The 18,641-nt window shown below is 35.9% G+C and overlaps 2 protein-coding genes across 7 annotated transcripts in view; one reads left to right on the forward strand and one right to left on the reverse strand.

Moving 5' to 3' along the window:
• Positions 1–3,695: 3,695 nt before the first annotated feature.
• On the forward strand, positions 3,696–6,039 carry LOC126979280 (phosphopantothenoylcysteine decarboxylase). 2 transcript variants are annotated; one of them, XM_050828557.1, is made up of 3 exons: positions 3,696–4,144; positions 4,861–5,058; positions 5,745–6,039. In XM_050828557.1, the coding sequence occupies exons 1-3, from the start codon at positions 4,070–4,072 to the stop codon at positions 6,021–6,023; spliced, it is 552 nt and encodes a 183-aa protein (XP_050684514.1). In that variant the 5' UTR covers positions 3,696–4,069; the 3' UTR covers positions 6,024–6,039. The 2 variants fall into 2 exon arrangements, with proteins under 2 accessions (XP_050684514.1, XP_050684513.1); XM_050828556.1 differs by having other exon boundaries at positions 3,699–4,505.
• Positions 6,040–8,740: 2,701 nt separating this feature from the next.
• LOC126979107 (formin-like protein) overlaps positions 8,741–18,641 on the reverse strand; it is a 96,941-nt gene continuing 87,040 nt past the window's right edge. For 2 of the 5 annotated variants that reach the window (XM_050828328.1, XM_050828321.1), the window contains exons 17-18: positions 18,217–18,321; positions 8,741–13,175 (exon numbers count right to left, since the gene is read on the reverse strand). In XM_050828328.1, coding sequence (XP_050684285.1) covers positions 12,963–13,175; positions 18,217–18,321 — 318 coding nt within the window. In that variant the 3' untranslated portion in view covers positions 8,741–12,962. Of the gene's footprint in view, positions 13,176–16,140; positions 16,238–18,216; positions 18,322–18,641 lie in introns of all 5 variants that reach the window. The other 3 variants (XM_050828347.1, XM_050828337.1, XM_050828331.1) reach the window with 3 other exon arrangements.

An 18,641-nucleotide genomic window follows, 5' to 3' on the forward strand; every position in this document is an offset into this window, starting at 1 on the left:
AAATTGTAGAAGCATTACAAAACCTCCCAGAAGATCAAGCCACTAATTCTAGGACAAAGGTTAGAGCTTATCAACTGCGCACTACTTTGACCACTACAAATTTTATTGTGGCATTGCATATTATTGCTAATTACTCGGCAAAGCCTGTCTGCAAGCAGATTTAACAAGTGGATTTAGTCATTAATTCAGTGAATGACCACATTTGCAAACTCATTAAAATAATAGAGGGTTTCGTACAAAACGCATCGCAGGAATTTACTGCTATATTTGGAGAAGCTAAACAAAGTTGCGAAGACCTTAATATTGAGATTTAATGCCAACGAGTTACGAAACAACAGGCTCATCGATCCAAACACCCATCCGAAAACGTTGAAGAATTTTACAGAAGAGCTTTATACATCCCTTACCTTGATTCGATCATTTCTTCTTTAAAAGACAGATTCTCTGAAACACTTAAGAAATCATTTTCTCTCTTACAACTACACCCAAAAATAATCAAAGGCAGTAAAGAAGAATTTCATAGAGCTGCAAAAGACATTGAAAATTTGGATGGCGATCTTATACCTAATTTTATTTCAGAAAACACAACTTGGTTTAAAATGTGGAAATATCCACAGCCAGCGGCAAATATTATCAGTGTAGTTGATCGACGAGGCGTCTTAGAGTTAGTCAGACACTCTTGTCAGAGTGGTCGAGGTTGCGCTGGTACTCTGGTACTGGTACGAGGTACTCGGGAACACCCTACCGAACACGGTGGGTCGATATCCTGTCTGAGGGTAGATCTCCTGGCTTCCATTTCTGACGTTTAGAGGCGTTGCGAGTACACTGGACCATGGTGGACTCAGTAGCCTTTGTGATGGCGTCTATCCAGCGGGTTGGCGATTGACCGCGTGCTCTCTTGCCTTCCACCTGGCCCTGAACTACCAGTCTCTCCATCGAGTTCTCATTTCTAGAGACGTGACCAAAGAACTTCAGTATTCTTAGTTGCACAATTGACGATAGTCTGTCTTTAATAAGAAGCTCTTTGAGGGTGGATACATTGGTGCAAAATGCTGTCCACGGCTTCTTTAGCAGGCGTCTCCAGCACCACATCTCTAATGCATCGATTTTACGACGGTCCTGCAGTCTCAGACCAAGTTTCAGCTCCATAGAGAAATATTGGAAACACAAGGCATTTCATCAATCTGACTTTAGTCTTCTTGTCTCTTCTGTCCCTCCAAATCTTTCCCAGTCGTTCCGCTGCAGACCCGGTGGGTGATGGCGCACCGTCGTCTGATCTCGCCGCCACATCCTCCAGTACTTGATATAGTAGAAGCAAGGTAAATATAGTTCTGTACCACTTCACAGTTGGCTATATAGTGTACATTGGTTCCAATTTGTTCGGCCCGGTCTACTATCATCATCTTCGTCTTGTCTCGGTTAATAGCAAGTCCGAATTGGAGACTGGTACTTTCTAGACGGTTTAGAAAATAATAATAAATTTATCACGCGTCCCCCAACAGATATTCCTTTGTTCTAATCTTCCAACACAATGCGCATAATATACTCTGTATAGATGTTAAAGAGTAATGGCGCTAAGATGCATCCTTGTCGTACACCGGCCTCAGTCTTGAATTCGCTTGAAAGGGTATCATCCACTCGTACCGCTGCAGTACCGTGCTCATACAACCTCCTCAATAGAACTATTAAATGGGGTGGTACACCCATTTCCGCAAGTATCTTCCAGAGATGTGTCCATATGACCGTGTCGAATGCTTTGCGAAAGTCCACAAAGCAGATGTAAAGGGTTGTATTGAATTCTCTGGCCTACTCAATAATCTGACGCAGTATAAGAATTTGTTCGCGAGTGCCTCTTCCCTTAATAAATCCGGCTTGATCGGGTGCAATCTGCCTTGAGAGGTAGGCCAACAGCCTTGTATTAATTATGTGGAGCATCACCTTACTTGCATGAGATATCAAGGTAGTCGGTAGTTGTTGCATTTCTTGGTGGACCCTTTTTTGTGCAGTGGAATGAAAATGGATTTTGACCAGTCGTCAGGCCATATTCCAGTCTCCCATATTTTACAGCAGATGGTATATATCGACGAGGCAAAAGATTTCTTTCGTTCGGTAGCAGAAGCGATCATGATTGTTCTTAGTCTACCCGTCACAACGTGCACAGTAGAACACGTTTTAGCACACTGAGAAGAGTTAAAATTTGGAATAGGTTCACAACAGGTGACGAGTGACTGTCTGGATTATGCTTGTTAAGTGTCCACCGAGGCAAGATAACCAAGGACAATAAAGATAACTTTACAGAAAACGTCATTAATAAGTTAGGTCAAAAACCCCGCCGGCTGCAGTTGCTTTTTCAATGAGAATTGTGTAATTACTGTCTAATGCTTTGCGAAAATCCACAAAGCAGATGTAAAGGGTTGTATTGAATTCTCTGGCCTTCTTAATAATCTGAGGCAGTATAAGAATTTGTTCGCGAGTGCCTCTTCCCTTAATAAATCCGGTTTGCTCGGGTGCAATCTGCCTTGAGAGGTAGGCCAACAGCCTTGTATTAATTATGTGGAGCATAACCTTACTTGCATGAGATATCAAGGATACGAGTCGGTAGTTGTTGCATTTCTTGGTGGACCCTTTTTGTGCAGTGGAATGAAAATGGATTTTGACCAGTCGTCAGGCCATATTCCAGTCTCCCATATTTTACAGCAGATGGTATATATCGACGAGGCAAAAGATTTCTTTCGTTCGGTAGCAAAAGCGATCATGATTGTTCTTAGTCTACCCGTCACAACGTGCACAGTAGAACACGTTTTAGCACACTGAGAAGAGTTAAAATTTGGAATAGGTTCACAACAGGTGACGAGCGACTGTCTGGATTATGCTTGTTAAGTGTCCACCGAGGCAAGATAACCAAGGACAATAAAGATAACTTTACAGAAAACGTCATTAATAAGTTAGGTCAAAAACCCCGCCGGCTGCAGTTGCTTTTTCAATGAGAATTGTGTAATTACTGTCTAATGCTTTGCGAAAATCCACAAAGCAGATGTAAAGGGTTGTATTGAATTCTCTGGCCTTCTTAATAATCTGAGGCAGTATAAGAATTTGTTCGCGAGTGCCTCTTCCCTTAATAAATCCGGTTTGCTCGGGTGCAATCTGCCTTGAGAGGTAGGCCAACAGCCTTGTATTAATTATGTGGAGCAAAACCTTACTTGCATGAGATATCAAGGATACGAGTCGGTAGTTGTTGCATTTCTTGGTGGACCCTTTTTGTGCAGTGGAATGAAAATGGATTTTGACCAGTCGTCAGGCCATATTCCAGTCTCCCATATTTTACAGCAGATGGTATATATCCACGAGGCAAAAGATTTCTTTCCTTCGGTAGCAGAAGCGAACATGTTTGTTCTTAGTCTACCCGTCACAACATGCATAGTAGAACACGTTTTAGCACACTGAGAAGAGTTAAAACTTGGAATAGGTCCACAACAGGTGACGAGCGACTGTCTGGATTATGCTTAAGTGTCCACCGAGGCAAGATAACCAAGGACAATAAAAATAACTTTACAGAAAACGTCATTAATAAGTTCGTTCAAAAACCCCGCCGGCTGCAGTTGCTTTTTAAATGAGAATTGTGTCATTACTGTCTACTAATTTTTGTGAATAAAAAAATGATTTCCAACAGACGGCTTTTTATTTCAATAATTCCTCGAGTTTCCCAAGGGGTGCAAGTGCACCTCCCTGCCGGCGCCCATGTCACCAACATTTGAAATACTAAAACGTTCTCTAAAAACGCAGCATCTGCAAGAATTATGCCGATCGGTTCACTAGTTTTCGCAGTATAACCGAAAGAATAAACCTGCCATACGTTTAATAGTGTAATATAGATTCTTGATAGAGGCTCTGACGTCACAGAAAACCCCGTGCATAATGGCTTGTTTAAATAGTCGTGCAAACCCAATACCTTCAATGTTATTAAAATACTATTACTAATTGTATGTGCTACCTATTGATAAGTTTGAAGTCGGTGCCAAGCCCTAAACAAAATAAAAGTTCAGTTTCCATTCTCGATAATTCATTCTAAATGTACCATCTGTGTGTACCGGAAATAGTTATAAATTATGAAAACAAAAACAAATGTGTGATTGTCCTAAAATTAGTGAGTTTCATTTTCGAGGTCGTGTTTGTTAATTGTTTACTGATAAGTTAGGATAAACAGACTGTACATAGCTAATAGCTATTAATTTATTAATCTAATAGCGAATAATTAAATAACATGCTTATATCTTATTACTTCATGAATAAGAATGATATTCATGTGGTATTGTATTGGATCAACACCTTGTTGACACGGTTGTCACTTATAGATAAAACAAGCTACAAAAGTAAATAGTACAATGGAAAATAATATATTTAATGTTCTTATTGGAGTTACCGGTAGTGTCGCTGCCATAAAAATACCTATATTGGAAGAGACTATAGAAGAATTAAATAAGTCAAATAAAAATTATCAGATTAAGGTAAAAATCTAATTTCATAATATTCTAAATCCAAATCGGTAGGTACCGAATAATTCATCTCTAACTTCTAAACTCAAATTAACTATTAATTAAATTTCTCTTATAATCTCATTAATGAGACCGAATTTTTGGCCCTTTGCTCATACAGAACTATGCATAAGAAATATAGTAGATCATTACAAAATTAATACTCTTATGATTTTTATGCCTAGGAAAAACCTGATTTAACTAAATATAACTAAATAACCCACCTCTAAGAATCACTAGGAATTTTATTACTTCTTGCTTATAACTTGTAAAATTTTAAATTAATACACTTATCAAGTTGAAGTAATAGTTAACCCATGTTTTACAGCTACATATAATTACCACAGAACATGCTAAGCATTTCTTTGATATTAATCGCCTAAAATGTGATACTTATGAAGATGCTGTAGAATGGAGTACTTGGAGGAAATTAGGAGATTCAGTAATGCATATTGAGTTGGGGAAACTAGCTGACTTGATGGTTATAGCACCATTGGATGCCAACACTCTTGCAAAAATTTCTGTTGTAAGTGAATTATTGTTTTTATAGATAATATTGAAAAAAGGATTGTGTGGTTTTATGAAACCACGGTAAAAGTGAAACTTTTTTTCACATTATAGACATTTAACTAAAAATTTTTGGAATAATATTTACATAAAACCCATAAAATAACAAACAAAATGGTGTGGAGCACTGGCACAAATGAGTAATAGTCTATACACTACACAGTCAGCTGCTGCAAACTATAAGCGCCACCTGATTGTCACGTGACATGACATGCAACACACAGGCGAAAAAGTTTGAGACAATGTAATAAAAGTTTCACTTTAAAAATATTGCTGTATCCAAGGCCAACTCATGGCTTTCTTTTATTCTCTATTAGTTTATAATTTTTGTTATATAATACAGTATTAAATACTTAATGATTTGCTAATAGTGCTTCGAAAAATGGATTTGTCCTCATGAAATTTTGTGTGACCAAAATCTGGTTTGTGAACATAACTTCATTCTTTTTTCTAAATTTTTGCCTTTGAAAACAACTCTTGTCAATTCCAAAATATTTAAATACAACTTGTCTGTTGATATTGAACCTTTATGTCAACTGGGGTTAGTGTTGGTATGAAACTCATAAAATGGACTAATGTTCATGAATCTGTTTTGTGTAATTGTTCAAAGTCATGTCTGTTTTGAATTCTCTTTATTTTCCTCAGGGAATTTGTGATAACATACTTACAAGTACACTACGAGCATGGGATCTGAAAAAACCAGTACTATTCTGTCCTGCAATGAACACTAGGATGTGGGAGCACCCTGTGACCTCAATACAAATTGGTGTCCTGAAGGGATGGGGCTATGAAGAGATTCCACCAATCAGTAAGACCCTGGCTTGTGGAGATACAGGTGTAGGTGCTATGGCAGAGGTTCACACAATAGTTGAGAGAATTAAATTAATTGCTGATAAAAAGTTTTCATGTATAAAATTAATTTGAAAAATTTATAAAACAACATGGTCTTTTAATTTTCATTATAAACTTTTGTTGCACTGTAACAAAATATTGTATTTTATCTCTACAGCCAATTACAATATCTGTTCATGATGGTGTTCACCACATAATATGAGCAAGATAGATAGATACAATAAAAAGTCTGTGAGGGTTGGACATGTTGTTGTTTTTAAATAAAAGAGGGCAAATGTGTAAGGCTCACATGATGGAAAGTTGTGGGACAACTACCCATAGACTCGATGAGGAGAGTCAAAAGATGTGTTGCTAGCCTTTAAGTTGGGAATATGCTCTAACCTTGAAGGTCTCATTTCATATCTATTTGGGAAAACTGTAGCCAGTAAGTAATTGATTCCCTGAAGTAACTTGTGTCAAGCAGTTTCTCGCAAATCTCGAATTTTTCATTCACCATGTCCCATGGTGGAATTCGGCTACTGGTATCAACCCAAAAAACTCTATGAACTCTGCATGATATATAGAAGATGCAGAAAGAATCCACAACCCTATGAAGTGACAAAGAATTAAGCTTATCTGAAATGACTTGCACATCTATGATTCAAACAACTCTTTGTTGTATGAGGTCAAATGAAAGAAACTGGTATTGAGTCAGTAACTTAAAGTGAGGTACTATATCTTCGTCTTACCGATAACCAAGTTTTTAAGAGTTGAATTTAGCCTTCTCTTCCAAGTGACCATGGCACTGATCTTCACACAATATGTCAATGACAAGTACTCCAATGCAAGCTTTAGCACAGGGAAAATATAGATGTGAACACACAAACTAGTGTGTACACAAATGTTGAAGTAATAAATTCAAATATTTTTATTCATAATAGGATATCACATCACTTGTTGAACGTCAAATACTACCACCCATTCCAAAATGAATGCCTCAGACCTGAGAAGAACAACTCAACAAACTCAGCGGGCTTTTATTTCATCAAAACAATATGTTTGCAAAGTAATATTGTACTATTAAACTTATTATTTAATAGCCTGAGAGTGGTCTCTCCACTCAAAATCTGTGGTATCATTAAGAAAGTCATTTATGTTAGAGTAACCTTAACCACACAAACGTTTTTAAACATTTCTTTTGAATAACATAATACGTATTATTAAGTGTTATTAGCATTAGTTGTTAACCTTTGTGGTTTTTTTTAGATGCTAATTTGACCTAGTTTTATATCGGTATATGTAATATGATAAATAAATAAAAAAAAAAAAAAAAAAACTTGTAATAAGTCAATGTACTAATTTGTTTTGGTTGGAACACTGGAACCAATTGATTTTATATTACTAATAATGTCTCACTTTGCTTTTTGTTTAAATATATGTGATGCTTTCATATGTAAAATACTATAATGTGTAAAATTCACCTTCAAAACACTTTTGCAGCATGTGTAAAGAGATGCTCAGAAATGAGTGGAAATATTATATTGAACTGTTATTTCATTACTTATTTATTTTTAAATGAGATTTTTTTTAAATATATTAACTAATTATTGAATTTAGATGTTACTTATATATATATTATAATGTTTTAAATAAAGCAAAATATTTTGTATAATGTATATTTTATTGCATCATACCTATATTTTTTTATGGAAAAGGAGGACAACTAACATACGGGTTACCTGGTATTAAGTGTTCACCCAGTCCCTTGCAACACCAGAGGAATCACAGGACCGTTGCCGGCCTTTTAAGTTTAAGGAAGTTGTACGCGCATTCTAAGTCTAGCACACATACAATGAGCAAAATAACACAATTATAAATGATTGTATAATGCATAATGATATAAAAGTTAATAAATAAATGTGTAGTGTATTACTTCAATGGTATATCAAGCAGTTGTAATAGACCCGAATTAAACAAACTATTTAAGTCAAAATTAAAGAGTGAGGGTAATCTGAAAATAACTTGATTGGCAAATATTAAAGTATTTAGAAGATGATGTAATTTTCTAAACACACACACTCGTAACAAGCTCTGTCTTTTTGGAAACCAAAACGTCAAGAAAATTATTCCACTCCAGGAGTCTCAGTACGCAATCTATCAACTGTCACCACTGGACAAGTTCAACTAGTACGGCAGTAGTCACAGTTCACATTGCGGTTTGTTTAAGAAATAGACTGATAATATGCGCCTTCGTCGCCTGCAAAATAATAGCCAAAACAAAATACTTCGGGTCACTTTGACCCTAACAATGACCAAAATTTGATTTATAATACAGATTAGAACTTTTTTTCATGATTATTAGTATTTTTATGCATATTATGTAAATAAATACTCAATCCAGTGTCCTGATGTTTGTTTCCAGTGAACTCCTAAACTAATGATAAATGAACGGATTTTAATGGGGATTATTCATGGAGAGCAGTTTAGTCCAACTTGAGAGATAGGATAGTTTTTATTTCGGTTTGGGACCCATAATTATTTTTATTTCCTATATTTGTTTTGGATGGACATATTGTCTATGAAGTATGAGAGAATTTATTGACACACGGTTTGACAGTTCTCCTGTGAAACAATTTCACTATAACAACAGGGAGCATATTTTACGATTTTTTTTTATGTTATGTCATGTCATGTAACGTCAGTCGGTCTGTCTGTCGTGTAGTGATAATATAATATTATTGAATCTACATGCTCTTTTGTACATAATATTTTGTATTTGTATATAAGAATTTGTCATAAATAATAAACTGTTTTGTATAATGTATATTTTATTGCATCACTGAATACTGTTTCTAAGTCTAGCGCACATGCAATGAGCAAAATAACACAAAATCATTTACACAATATCATTTTACAATAATAAAAATATACCTATGTGGAGACGGTGTATTGCTTCATTTGAATTATTATTCCAACAATTTTCAGACATAAATCAAACAAAACATTATAGCCAAAATAAAATAGTGAGAGTCCTTTAGTGATAAGACAATTCGTACAAAATTGAGTTTTCAAACTACCCGTTAAACACGGACGAGTAAAAAAAGAAGGACTCCGCGCCGCGATAATAGCAAGTGAAGAACCGTTATGCTAGTGTGTTTGCGGTTACAGGGGATACTAGTTACACAATTTTTTCTCCCTTAAATAATCATATATGGCCACAAATACTTATATAGTATCGTTTTTACACTTTTTCACAACGCACGACGGCATTTTTAAAATATTTTATTGAGACGCAAACTGATCTGTCACAGACGATGACAATTCTCATAATGGCCGCCTATCGGCGTGTAGTAGTGTGTGTGCGTGCGGCTTTTTATTAACACTTTAATCGGCTTGTTTTGGTGCTACACTGTTATGTGACACGGGGTCCTTATTTTTTTACTAGTCCGTTAAAACATAATTTGACCTGGAGTTATCTTCTATATAACTGATAGTTGAAATCTAGTATCACAAGAATAAGTTTGAACTATTTCACCAAATGCCCACAATTAGTTAAAAATAACGTAACTTTAACTTCCACTGAATCACAATTTCGTTCAAACAACCCTGACATTCACTTCTCCGATTCAACATTTTGAAATGTTGTAACATTTACGTTATATATAAAATAACACGAGTCTACGTATCAACGTGCGAAAAGCACCGAATGTTGGGAATACACTGTTACTTACACTCACAAGCCCTGTATATTAATTATAACAATTATTCAAGTGGAAGGATGAATAGATATATGTATATCCCTATTAATGACTACGTTCGGGTTTTTTTTTTACGGTATGTGTGGATTGATGCATCTACTATACTCAATAACTCTTGTGTTTATAAGTATTAATTTACTTTTTTTTGACTTACTCGTGTAAGCCTTTCAGTTTTTGACATTTGAGTATTTTTGTTGCATTACTTTGCATATATTGTAATTGAAATGATATTTTGTAAAACAATTAAAATGTTTACTTGACTAAAAAGAGTGGCAATGAGTTTCTTGCTACTTCTTCTCATTGACTCAACACTTTACGAATGAGCGATAAACTCAATAAGAATTTTTTATTTTTATTTTTTGACATTCATAAGTGTCATTTCCGTGACCTACATGAATAAAGAGTTTTTGAATTTGGTTATATTAATATAACTCTCAGCCAAATACATTTTAATAAGACCTGCCGATTTTTTCTATAAAAGAAAACAATTAAGACGAATACCACAAATTAAATTTGAAAACTAAATTAATGAAGGATGCGGGACTCGAACCCGCGACCCAGTAGCGTAGCGACGTTCCTCTCAGTAACAATGTATTCACAAACTGTGCGGTATTCGAAACAATATATTAATATTAATTATACTCCATTTAATAACTTAATAATATCACGGCGACACCGCCGAGGATCACCGAACCAACTAATTACATATTTCATGACATTCTTACCACCGTTATAAATATTTACACGTGACTCACATGCGGTGTCGCCATATTGAACATATTTACAATAAAAACATTATAAATAACAAATCAGATCACTTACAGACTACAATTCAAGTTGAAAATAAATACACAATTTATATTTTAATAGAAAAAAACATAATTGTTATATGTGCACTAAAGTTTGTAAAATAAACCTTTATAAGATCTATTTGGGTCATGTTCCAGGAAATTCTTTGGACGAAAACACGTGGTTCAAACTTGTGCTAAGATTCTCAGTCTTCGTATAAATAATAATTATATACTGCTTCCGAAATTTAAATAAATAGAATAAGTGCTGACGAAGCGGTTTGAAGTATTTCCTATTACTTTAAGGTACGTTTACAATTACAATTAACGTTATAATTAGAAGCCTTAGATTAAGGATTGGTCTCCGCTGCGCTCCAACTAGATACCGCACTACCTAGAATCAATAGCTTTCTAATTACGGCAACTATTAGATGCAGATGGCATCTTTCAAATTTTATAATATTCGCTTCGTGTTATTTTACATTGAAATTAATAAAATACAAAATACTTACTGATGATATGTCCCAGTGTCTTTCTTATTTGCCGCAACCTGGTATTTTAGTTTCAATTATCAGCAAAGTTTAACAGAACATGTGGCACGTCAACGTCACAGATTGTTCGAGACTGGCTTGAGTACACCCACTTGGGTGTAGTATTAGGTGCCGCACTTTGCGACTACGCCTGCAGTATCTAGTTGGAGCGCAGCGGAGACCAATCCTTACTCTAAGTTAGAAGCATACATAGAAAAGACTCTAATATGAAAATATGTGCAAATTCAAATTAAAAATTGTCTTATTAATATTAACTGATAAATTTAACATGACCATAAAATGGCAGTGTTTGTGTGATCATTTACTTTCAATGTGCTACACCTAATTATACACTAAAATTTTTGTCATGAAAAATGCCACCTAACGAAAATATATATTTAATTAAATGGTCTGGATATTTTTTTCTTAAGCCCATAACCGTTAAAATTGTCATAATATTACAAGTGTAAAAAATCTACATATCGCTATTGCTAATAATAATAAGGTACAAAATGCTACATACAATATAATTGCACAAAACTCGTGCACATAAACACTAAGTATTGTATTATTAATATATGCGTATAAAATTACTGAAACTGTAAAATCTGTGCGTGTAGCGACCATCCTCAGCCAAAGTACCCAAAAAACAACAGTTTCTTAACATAATATATTATCACAATATTGTTAAATAGAGAAGGATAAATATTGATATCACTTCTGGGATTAATTACACAAATAAAATTTATAAACAAAATTTATGATCGACGCGGGACTCGAATTCGCGACCTCTCGCATTCCGTGCGAGTGCTCTTTCGCTGAGCCAACCGTTCGAGTGACGCATCGTTTATAAAACCTTGTATGCTTTGTTCAACTCTCAGGTTGTGGCTTCATGTATAGGATCTTCTTTACAGCTCAACCCCAATATTTGCATATTAGGAAATTGACTTGAGACGTCGCTCTTACAAATCTAAACAATTTGTTATGTTTTTAAAGTGATAACCCTCACTTCTGGGATTAATTACACAATTAAACCGAACAAGAACTGAACCGAACGGAAGAGCACTCGCACTGAAGGTCGCGGGTTCGAGCCCCGCATTGATCATAAATTTTATTTCAGCTTATTTATCCTAGTAATACAAAGATAACGAAAGTACCGACTTTTCATAATATGGATACACTGAGGAGGGCAGAATATATATTATTGCAAATTTAAAACTATTTAGTGTAAAGCGTCAAAACACAGTCAGTCTATTATTTCGTGCAGCAGTGAGGCAGCTTACATTATTGTTATGTTGTGCCGTGGCAAGCTTGTATAGTTATCAAAAAATGTAAACTGACAGCAAAATACGGGAATTATATGGAATAACTTTGAGTAACAAATAGTTTATTGCATTTTATAGAACATTACAGCAAATCAAAACCAAGGTCACATATGTTAATTTATTTTTTTCAATGAGCAGGACTGCTCAAGCACTTTGCATCTAAATTGATCCGTTAAATTTCCTGGAGCCATTTTTTCCATTCACACATCGCGGATACAAGAATGTTTAGTTACATTCAAAGCTATTGATATTTAAAAGTATTTCTCTGAATGTTTCATAAAATGCAACATTTATATAAAGCTATATTAAGGCGGTTCAACACACACATTCACACCACGGTCTCGTTTCTGTCGAACATGGCGCGCGTGTACTTCGATATAACGCCGTACGTCGACTTGATCAACTCACACCTCTCCTCCACGTTCTCGGAGGGCGCCACCCTGTACCCGGAGGCCCGCGGCCTGCGCCCGTCCCCAACCGGTATATCAATATTGTCCTCGATATTATATATCGTTATCGGTTTGTTGTGCACCATCTCCAAGTCTTTGCGTCGTTTCTCACAGCGCTCGTTGATCGAGGTGACGGCGTTTCGGACAGAGAAATCCGGCGAGTGGCCGGATTCCAGCTCGTATCATACGTCGAGCTCCTCCAAGCCCTTGGACAGTCGGTGGGAGTTGATGCGGCGACGGTGTGAGCGGCGCACGGCGTCGGCCCGGCGGTAGGGCTCACTCCGCAGCCCGTGCAAGATGTCCTCCAGCGCGCCGTTGTACACCTCGTGCTGGTGGAGTAACTTCTTCTCGCCGACCCCCTGCGATTTCGTTTTTAATTCGTTGATTACAGCTTCCTGTTAAGTAAACAATACGATACTAGTAATTACATTTGGACACTATTTATTATTACTACAGTCCTTTGCAAAATTTAAGTCGAAGGTTTTGAAATCTTTGAAAATTCGAAGAAAGTTTAAAAACAAGTGCGAACTTTTTCGTAATGACTAACATACCGAATACTATACTTACTGGCAGTTTATGAATAAAATATGCATGCACCACTAACCCAAAAATAATTAGTAAAACATACTTGCAAAACGAGAAGCGGGTCAAAATTAGGTAGTTTCCTTTAGCGTTGGCACCTAAAGGGTGATTTCATGATGAAATATGAGGTTAAACAGGTTCTAACTAAACAATCTATTATGTCCAAAGTGGTGTAAGTATATGAATGTGTCAAAAGGCAATCAAGCGAACAGTCAATCGGTAATAATTAGTTATGTTGCAGATAAATCATTCTGTTTTCGGGTAGTAGAATGTTGACTGATTTTATCTATTTTTTTTTCTATTTCCCACGTTAAGAGAATAAGGAGACATGAGTGTCGTGAGATGCGAAGTAAGACTTTGTTAGCCACACTGCCGTCTTATGACAATGATACCAAAGTCCCGGACTCGGCCGGAAAATCGAAGCTAAGATATGACCAAGCGCCGGTATGTTTCACATCAGTGTTTCAGAAACTGGGGTATTGTCTGTCGCTTACGCGTGAATAGAGAACCACGTGCGATCTTCTTCTGCGTACACATTCCGATAGATGCCAGGTCTTCGTCGACACCCCTCTTGGGACTTCCGATCATGACGTAGTCACTATTGTAGCGCCTATGAGACGCCCGCGTCGTAGTCGTAGAACACAGCAGATTGCTATGGGATTTGTTCCTTTATTACATCCTATCTTTGGAGCAGGTTTTGTGTCCCTTCTGATGATGCTAGTGCCAGTGTCGTTGGATTAGGCGATGTGATACTATAGGTCATGGATTTTTTCATATTTAGCCCTGAAGTACCGATCGTACACAGATAACAGCTAGATCGTGAGGATGACTTTCAAGAAAATTACTTCAACGCACAACTATGAAATGAGCTCAATCGAATTCAGAACCTCCTACTTCTTGAATTCGGTTAAAAAGTGCATATATCTACTTAAAAGCCTGGCAATGATCCTGCGATTCCTCTGGCACTGCAAGATAATGTGATCACTCAATATCAGACGACTCGTACGGTCGATTTTCCTCTTTTTCCATATAAAAGCAAATTCATATGTTCTTTTTATGTTCTATTAATAGTGTTTCCTTTATTTTAGCAAAATTCTAGATTGCTTTCTAATTTCTACATGAAATAACTGGCTATATTAGAGTAGATTTCTAAATTATTAATGGCTTATTGTTGAAATACATAGCCCAATCAGTATAGCTCTACTTTTGTAATAGTTATAAAACAAATCTACCCGTTACCATGTTGTGCGATACAACATGCCCCTTATCCATGCACATTGCAGCTTTTGAACAAAGATATACATTAATTTTATAATAAAATACATTCAATGCTCACAGTGGTTAGTGGTTGTTTTAAAGGATTACTGATTCTAATCAGTGTGTTTATTGGGCATTTGGGCAATAAATATTTATTGGCATAAAAAAGGCAAAGCTCATAATTGACATTTTTTTCTGGCATTCCGAACGCTTTTTGACAATAAAACCACGTATTTGTAAATAAAACCACGCAAAAAAAATCAATGCTGTCTTCAACCTTCTGGAGTGTGAGGCCTTGCCACCATGAGGACAGGATGCCTCAAAGCATTCTGCGCCTCTTAAAGGTCATAGGCGTGGAGGATGTGATTTAGATACTATTAAAAAATCCGATTATTCAAAGCAATAATTACTCTAAGCCTTTACTCAAACTACCTCATCATAACGAGTATAGTCATATCTAGGGCGTGCGTCCGTGCACAAGTAGGGCGTGCGTCCGAGCACAAGTAGGGCGTACTGCAGAGCACAAGTAGGGCGTGCGTCCGAGCACAAGTAGGGCGTACGTCCGAGCACAAGTAGGGCGTGCGTCCGAACACATGTAGAACGTACGTCTCATCACATGTAGGGCGTGCCTCTGATCACATGTAGGGCATGCGTCCGAGCACATGTAGGGCGTGCGTTCGAGCACATGTAGGGGACACAATAGATATACAGATTTAAGTGCTACTTTCCCCAATAAAATAAAAGATTCTATCTTAATAATCGATATTTCATGATAGATAGAAAAAGTAAATATTAAAAAACATTCAACACTCCGACTAAAGTTCGAATATCGTCTGTACACATAGTGAAATTGTACATGAAACCAAAGTATTAGTAAGTGTCAAAACACTTTAATAAATAATTTTTGGAAAACAAAATGTTAGCAATGAAGGCCTCAATCACGTGTGCTTACATGCAGCTTATCAGTGCATGTTTAAATTAGGGAAAATGATATGCTTACCCAAAAGCTATATGATGTCCAAAGATTCGAAATTGTTATTATAACTATCCCAAATTAATTGTAAATCTTTTAGATTTCACACTCTCATTTAGAAATATTTACCGGATTGTTCCCGTTAAAAATATGCAATTCCATTTAGGCCTTTAATTATTTTCTAGTAAATTGCATTGTTGTATGAAGCATTATATTTTGCTAACAGCTATTCGTTTAAGTTCATGTATGTGTTAAATTTATATATAAAATTTAAATTCTAGCCGATTCTATATTAAAAATATAACTTGTCTCTCAAAAACTCAAAATTCTTACCAAAATAAAGTAGGTTAAATACAAATTCCAGTATATAAGGTTTATTTAGAATTCAAACTTCAATTAAGTAACTGACTTTATATACTGACATACTTCTGTGAGTAAACACCAATAACATATTATATCCACATAAAGCACAATGATGTTAGTATGGGAAGGTGTGTGAGAGACGCACAAACAGACAGACAGGGCCCGTTAGAAAGAGTGCGACTTACTCGTCGGGCGTGCAGCCTAGACCGAGTCTAAACCATGCCTCAACTGAGACAGGTGCTGCTGCAATAGGCCTGCGCTGACGGCCGCGTAGTTAAACCTCTGTGACAAGTCACGATATGGTGTTACCATCACCGGCTACTTCTTTGTAAACATGGCAGCACCACACACGTTTGCCGTTACTGCACAGATGCGTGACAACAATAGACTACGCCCGCATTTCAGTTTAGTTACTGAACTTGAACCACTAGCTCTCACACGTTTTGGTCATAATCATATATCGGGAATATTATTCGACATTTATTAATAAATTACAATATTTACATGCGCACATCAAAAAGTTGTTATTTTTTTAGTGTTTGAAAGGGGGATGAACATTTATACAGTAAAGCTCCCTAGAAACCTAATAACGCAGTTTCATATTTCGCGAAATAAATCTCTATACAACACGGGGATTACCCAAATTCAGATTTCTGTACTGTGAAATTTATAACGATTTGTAGAGTTCATAATTAGCTTCGCGTACCTTTTCACTTGTGTCAATTGTTGTTATTAAGATATTTTTTTTAAATTTGTGTATTAAAAACCTTAATAAAATAGTAAAACTAGGCAAACAATTGGAAATACTTGTTGCGAATTGTGATTTAATATTATTATCACGATTATGAGGTCGTAAAAACGCGTTATATGGATATAGCTCTATGAACGGAACCACTCTACCGCGTTATAGAGGGCATGACTTGTTTTTACAAAAAAAAAACGAGTATTTATAATTTTAAAATAATTCATGGCCTATTTTGAGCAAGTAGCTAGGGTACTATTAATTGCACTACATCTGTGTAGTAACTTAATGATAACATATTTACAAAGACCATCACCATAATGAAATCACTAACATTCAAGATGATCATATAAACAGTACACCAATCATAAGTCTCCAAATGTCACGTGCGTTCATGTTATTTGACTAGTTTTAGTACAATCAAAACAAATCCCCTTTTAATTCAATTTATATTTTATAAAAAACTTCGGTCAATTAAGTTGTAAAATTGTCTACTATTACAAACAGTCAAGTCTTTAACATACCTTATAGATATATTATGGACCTTAAAGATAAGGTAACCATATTGTATAAATTTAAGAACGCAATAGGCATTTGATTTCTATACTAATATCAAAATTAATGACAGTATTCATAGATAATTACATTAATTATAATAGCATAAAACTATCACCATACTAACTTACAGCCGTTTCCAATATACTGTCTACAGATAGAGATAAATTACTACTTTCTACTGCCAGTAATTATCTGTAAATAATCTGAAACTGTCCCAATATACCCGATAAGTCATTCTATCGCCTTATATTGACATGTGAATTGCAATTTCCATACAAACTTCTATCGCTGGTAAGCTATACGTCCTCCAATTGACAGACAGCGTGCACGGATAAGGTGAGTTACCGTCTATAAGTTTATTGGGACAGAAAAGTTAACGATAATTACGATTTTTATCTCAAGTAAGCCACAACCGGAGATAGACTGAATATTGGGAACGGCCGTTAGGAAATATGTATTTTATTTTAAATGTACGGTAGATCAGATCTTTGCTATTTTAGTAAGTTATTAATATCACTATTCAAATATTATTATGTTATAAATAATTCGTTTTAACAATCAACTTCTTACACTTAATATAGGAAGCAATTACATTTAAGCCAAGAGTGTTAATATCTATGAATATTGCTAAAAAACGTAATGTATCAAAATTAAAAAAAAAAAATCAGGCAGATCCATTCACCGGAAAGCTCATTAAATTATTTGCAGCTAAGCTTTAGTATAAAACTGCCATACTCATAAAAAAAAATAATATATTTACTTTCAATAATCAGTTAAGTGAATAAATTGCCAAGTCAGAGTTCCAATTTGATTCCGATATGACTTGTGTACTTATTAATGCTCTGTATTGATTTAAATGTTATTTTATGAATAAGGCCTCACATCTACAAAGAAATAACAGAACAAAGCTTGTAAAAGGAACCTTATCAGCGTGGACAATAAGGTATATAATTGCACGCACCTGTTGTTTCTTCTGCACAAGTTTGGTCTTCTTGGGGTCGACGTTGTCCGCTTGTAGCGCGGCCTGCTCCAACCTCCGCCGTTGTTCATTCTCTGCGTCCGCTTGCTGAAGATCAGAGTAGGTACATAAACTTTGGAATCTAAATCAAATTTTATTAACACTTTAATTAAAAAATTTAAACATTTAACGCTGTTAAATCATGACGTCTCCTCATCAGCCGGAAGACGTCCACTGCTGGACGATCGTCGTCATTTGGGCCACCCCCAAAGATTTCTACGACGATCGGTCCTGCGCTAACCTCATCCATCGTATTCCGGCGATCTTGACCAGATCGTCGGTCCATCTTGTGGGGGCCTACCAACACTGCGTCTTCTGGTACGTGGTCGCCATTCGAGGACTTAACTGCCCCAACGTGCCTTGCTTAC

The sequence above is a fragment of the Leptidea sinapis genome, chromosome 3 (assembly GCF_905404315.1).
Source record: "Leptidea sinapis chromosome 3, ilLepSina1.1, whole genome shotgun sequence".
Taxonomy (NCBI): Eukaryota; Metazoa; Arthropoda; class Insecta; order Lepidoptera; family Pieridae; genus Leptidea; species Leptidea sinapis.

Coding starts and splice junctions, on each gene's coding strand:
- LOC126979280 (XM_050828556.1), top strand. CDS start 4,383: ATGGAAAATAATATATTTAATGTTCTTATTGGAGTTACCGGTAGTGTC. Junction 4,506..4,860: donor ATAAAAATTATCAGATTAAG/GTAAAAATCTAA, acceptor CATGTTTTACAG/CTACATATAATTACCACAGA. Junction 5,059..5,744: donor CTCTTGCAAAAATTTCTGTT/GTAAGTGAATTA, acceptor TATTTTCCTCAG/GGAATTTGTGATAACATACT.